The sequence below is a fragment of the Arachis hypogaea genome, chromosome 17, assembly GCF_003086295.3.
Source record: "Arachis hypogaea cultivar Tifrunner chromosome 17, arahy.Tifrunner.gnm2.J5K5, whole genome shotgun sequence".
Lineage (NCBI taxonomy): Eukaryota > Viridiplantae > Streptophyta > Magnoliopsida > Fabales > Fabaceae > Arachis > Arachis hypogaea.
Window position 1 is genome coordinate 24589768 of NC_092052.1, and position 5215 is coordinate 24594982.

At 35.4% G+C, this 5215-nt stretch overlaps 1 protein-coding gene across 3 annotated transcripts; it reads right to left on the reverse strand.

Moving 5' to 3' along the window:
• Positions 1-382: 382 nt before the first annotated feature.
• LOC112766433 (uncharacterized) lies at positions 383-3768 on the reverse strand. 3 transcript variants are annotated; one of them, XR_003184343.3, is made up of 3 exons: positions 3188-3768; positions 2973-3113; positions 383-627 (listed from the first exon to the last, which is right to left on the reverse strand). XR_003184343.3 is itself a non-coding variant. In XM_025812328.3 (2 exons), the coding sequence occupies exons 1-2, from the start codon at positions 3437-3439 to the stop codon at positions 3024-3026; spliced, it is 342 nt and encodes a 113-aa protein (XP_025668113.1). In that variant the 5' UTR covers positions 3440-3747; the 3' UTR covers positions 2668-3023. The 3 variants fall into 3 exon arrangements, 1 of the variants encoding a protein (XP_025668113.1); XR_011875056.1 differs by lacking the exon at positions 383-627 and adding an exon at positions 1861-2103 and having other exon boundaries at positions 3188-3747; XM_025812328.3 differs by lacking the exon at positions 383-627 and having other exon boundaries at positions 2668-3113; positions 3188-3747.
• Positions 3769-5215: the final 1447 nt, after the last annotated feature.

A 5215-nucleotide genomic window follows, 5' to 3' on the forward strand; every position in this document is an offset into this window, starting at 1 on the left:
AAACTGTTTTGAATTTGATTTTATATAATGGATAATGTTCCGTTCATTAAGTACTATAAAATTGTTTCACCTTAATAACGTATTCGGTTCATTATGCAAAAAGTTGTTTTGAATTTGATTTTATATAATGAATAATCTTCCATTCATTTAGTACTATACAATTGTTTCACTTTAATAACATGTTCAATTCATTATGAATTGAATTGAATTTGCTTTGAATTGAATAGACGCAGGTGTGCTGAATTGAATTGATAATTTCTAAGAGAAGGAGAAAAAAGAGGAGGAGAAGAAGAAGGAAAGAAGAAAAATCTACGTGTGTAAATTTGAAAGCACGTGATTTGAAACGTTACAACAACTGGATAGACTTGGATAAGGATTTTGCTTGGACGTAAAGCTTTAATATATTGATTAGAAGATATACCTTGTTTGATTAATGGATTCTCGATATACATTTATTTAGTACTTCCCATTGACAAGATTTCATATGAAAAAATCTAAATCTGCCATGCAAATTTCAGCACGTTGTAGAAGTCCGTTGGAAAGATTAATTGACAGTGATGCTAATATTGGATTATGAATTATGATGCATCTTTCACTCTGACGCTTAATAGATACTTTTTTTACCTCCTACAAAAATAAGAAAGTAAAGATCAAGGCTAGAGGATAGCATATTTATTCCAGTTGTAGCTGAAGGAGAGGTGCAAATAGAATTAGATGATGATATCAGTTTTGATTTATTCATGACACATTAGAATTAGAGACCTCATTTCATTAAATGCCTTTGTCAAAAAAGATTACAAATTTATTGGTGAGAATGTTATTTCATGAAAGTATTGAAAGGCTCAATGGTGGTAATGAAAAAAAAAACTTTCATGGTGGGATTTATCCATTGTAAAAAAAAGAGTCATTGAAAATTGTATTGTTCTATCCTTTAAAAAAAGGCAATAATGATGCTATACAACCGTGCCATATAAAGATTGGTGACATGAATGAGAAAGGAATGTCCATACTTGTTAGTAAAGACTTGGTAAAAGATATAAAGAGTTGTAATTATGTGAAAACTGTGTCTTCAAAAAACAAAAACAAGTGAAGTTCAATTCTGGTAAATACAATAGCAAGAGAATATTGGAGTATGTCCTCTTAGACATTTGGCTCCTGTCCCTGTTAACTCGTTAGGTGGAGCTCATTATTTTCTCTCATTGATAGATGATTATTCCAAAAAAATATGGGTTTATTTCCTGAAGAAAAAAGATGAAGCGTTTGGTAAATTCAAGCAATGGAAGATCATGCTCGAGAAACAAACTGGACGATCAGTTAAGAGACGCAGAACCGACAATGGCAGAGTGTTTGTAGTCAAGAATTTGCTGAGTTCTGCAGAAATACTAATACAGTGAGGCACCGTACTGTACTGCCTAGAACACCACAGCAGAATGGAATTACGGAATGGATGAATAGAACACCTCTGAAGTGAACACGATGCATGAGAATCAATGTTGGTCTTCCCAAATCATTTTAGATTGAGGTGATCAATATAGCCGTTTACCGAGAAACTCGATCTCAATCAACTGTAATCGATTTAAAAATTCCACAAGAAGTATGATCCAGTCAACCTATAAGTTATTTAGATTTAAAGATATTTGGTTTCACTACGTATGCCCATACGAGTGTTGGTGAACTTGCGGCGAGTGCAAATAAATGTATATTTCTAGAATATGCACGAGTGGTGAAAGTAAGGCTACAAATTGTGGTGTATAGAGAAAGTAGGTTCCCTAAGTTCATTATCATGTAGATATAGATCATGGCTTCCATAAGCAGGTTTAGTTAGAAATTGATGGTGGGACGTTAAAGCAAGAAAAAGAAAATCAACCTAGTACTTCAAGTGCTGCTCAACTTAAAGTAGAACAACAAGATGAATTAGATGGTAGAAATACAGGTGAAGAAATTAGAAAATAAGAAAGATACAATATTGCAACTGACAGAGAAAAAAGACAAATCCAAAAACCTCGAAGTTATGTGGATTATGTATCTTATGCATTTGATCCAGCAGAGGTAGTTCCTATAGCCTATGCATTGGCTATTGCAATGGATGTGAAACTTGAATCTCTTTACAAAAATTAAACATGAAAACTGGTGAAACTTCTTAACGAGAAAGAGCGATTGATTACAAATGGGTCTTTAAAAAAAAGTAAAAAATTCTTGGATTGAAGCTGCAAGAAAAAACTAGAAGCAAAAGGCTATACTCAAAACGAGGATCTTGACTTCTATGAAATATTCTCTCCTATTTGTGAAGCGTAACACTATTCAAGTCCTACTAGCTTCTATATATATGTTTGACCTAGAGCTCGAACATCTTGATGTAAAAACGATCTATATGAATCAGTTGGAAAGATTTATAGATCCTGAGAAGAAAGATCATGTTTGCTTGCTGAAGAAGTCACTGTATAAATTGAAGCAATACCTAAGATAATAGAATCTAATATGATAACTGCATCTATTCTAAGGAGCTTCAAGATGGTTTGCAAATTCATCTATTGTCGTATGCTGATGATAAGTTAATTGCAGCTAATGACAAAGATGAAATTAGTATGTTGAAAGTTCAGTTGAAAAAAGAATTTGAGATAAAGGACTTGCCTACAACAAAAAAAAAATGATGGGAATGGAGATTCATAAGGAGAAGCATTGTGGTAGGTTGTGTTAAAATAACAAAGTTACATTACAAAAGTGTTACAATGCTTAAATACGGATCAAGCTAAATTGGTTGGAGCTTCGTTAGCTACCCATCTTAAGTTATCCTCAAAGAACTGTCAAAAAACTGAGGAGGTAGAGCTTATGTCTCGTATACCATATTCTAGTAACACCCACAAACATAGCATGCAATAATGGTACTCATCCTACGACATCAAATACCTCAAAATCTTCAACAAATTATAACAGAACACTAATAGCGAGGGTTTCGAAATAGAAATACTTACTGTAATCTAAAAGGAACAAAAGGAATGGAGCAGCAACAGCCCCGATGGCCCTCACCGACAGGAACAGAACCTGCCAAAAGCAATGAAAACTAGGGCGGGGTGGAACAGCAGCTCAGTGATGACGAAAAACCTCAGCGGTAACTGCAGCAATAACGCAGTGACAACAACATCCCGAAAATCAAAAGAATGGAAACCAGAAGCAAGAACACCCTTACCAGCGGCAGTAGCGCTAACTCAGCCAGTTCCGGTAGCGTTTCCCAGCGACCACAGTGCCGTTTTCCGGCGACAGAGGCGCGGTGGCGCGGCTGCAGCAATGGCGGTGGCATACGGCTCCCCTTCCATCGCGTTTTCCTCTCCCTCAGCTTAGTTCGACGATGGCGACGGTCCCCACGCCCGCGACGGTGATAGCGGCGGCTTCTCACGGCAGCAGCGGAGCGCGACGTCGGCGGCCTCCTTCCTTCTCGCATTTTGACTCCCTCTCTCGAGCTCTTTCTGCTCCCTCAACAATGGCGAAGGTGATACTCTCCAGTGGCGGCGACACATGGCTGGACGGCGCTCTCTCTCTCGCGCGTCTTCTTCCTCCTTCCCAGCGACAACGACGGTGATGGTGGCTCGACGGACAAAAAGTTTATGGCAATGGGTTGGCTCGTTGGTTTGGCGGCGGCGGCAACCTCCCTCTCTATCGGCGACGTTCTTCTTCCTCTGTTTCTCTCCTCTCTCTCGGTTGTGTGTTTTGTGTATAGTTAGGGTTATGGTTTTGATTTGGGGAGGAGGGTGAGGGTAGATTGATAATTTTTAATAAGAATAGGAGTAGAAAACTAATTTTAATCTAATAAAATTATCTTTAAAAAAAATATTATTTATTCATAAGTTTATAAATTATTTTTAAATAAATATTTAGATTATAAAATTAGAGATAATTAAATAATTTTTTTTAATTATAAATAAATATTATAATCTAATTTTTTAAAAATTTTGGGTCTCATAATAAACATGGCATATTTTATGTGGAATGTCTTTAAAATTAGAGTGAAGGATGGCGTGGAAGACATTCCACGTTAGCAATGAGAAGAAGACTTGGCGTGGGCCACATCCCACGCCTTCGAGCCTGGGTGCGAGGGTGGAGAAGTTGGTGTGTCTGAGCATGCCCCAAGTGGGACGTCTTCGAGCCTGGAAGTTTGGGCGTGGAGTGGGCCTGACCCACGTCCCACACGTGTGATGGAGGAAGGCTTGGGGGTTACTGGGATATGGTCGAGTATGCCACGTCTCACACACTCTTGGTGTTGTATGAAGTGGGCGTGGGGTTGGCGTGGCAATGTTCCGTGTCTCTGTTATTAATAAAATCTTTCTTATTTTCTGTTTCTGCTTCTTCTTTGAATTGAGTAGCTTTCTGAGTTTGCCTCAATTATTAACAAAATCTTCAACGATCTTCTGCAAAACACATAAAGTAGAACACTCAAAGTATCTTGATTAAAACACAAGAGAAATTGCGATCAATCACTATCTTTATTAACATAATATTAATAACTAGGAAACTATTAAATGATGATCATGCATCAAAAGGCAATACATGTTCCTAGATATCGCATAGCCGTTGTAGCTGGTGTCAGCATTTTACAATTGTAGACAGTGGCGGAGCTTAACTAGGGCAATGGGGTCATGGCCTCCCAAATTTGTTATAAAAAAATTAGTAGTAATTCTTCAAAAAATAAATAGTAATTTAGTTGGTTCAAATATTTTACTATAATTTAAGATACTTAAGTTCAATTCCTATATCATACTTTTACTATAATTTTGCTTCTCATTCTAAAATTAGGTATTTTTTATTTATTTAATTTAATATTATTTTATATATTACTGTTTATTTAATTTAATTTTTTATATGATAAAAAATATTAGAATATTCAATAAATATTGATATTATTATATTTTTATAAATTGATAAAAAAATCAATAAATATTATAAATTTTAATATTTATCCTTCTAATTTTTTTATATATTTTACAGGATATATATTCAAATTTTTGTACAAAATAATGACGAAAAATCAAAGAATTGATGCATTTTTTAAGAGGAAGACTAATATTCAAGAAGGAAAACATATAACTTCTACAATGTCAACACCTATAAATAGTTCTTCTACTTTAATGAATCACGAAGAAAGTGAGATACAACCTTAAAAAATTCAAAGAGTTGTATCAGATGAGTTTGACCTTAAATTTTTATATTAAATTTTTGGCCC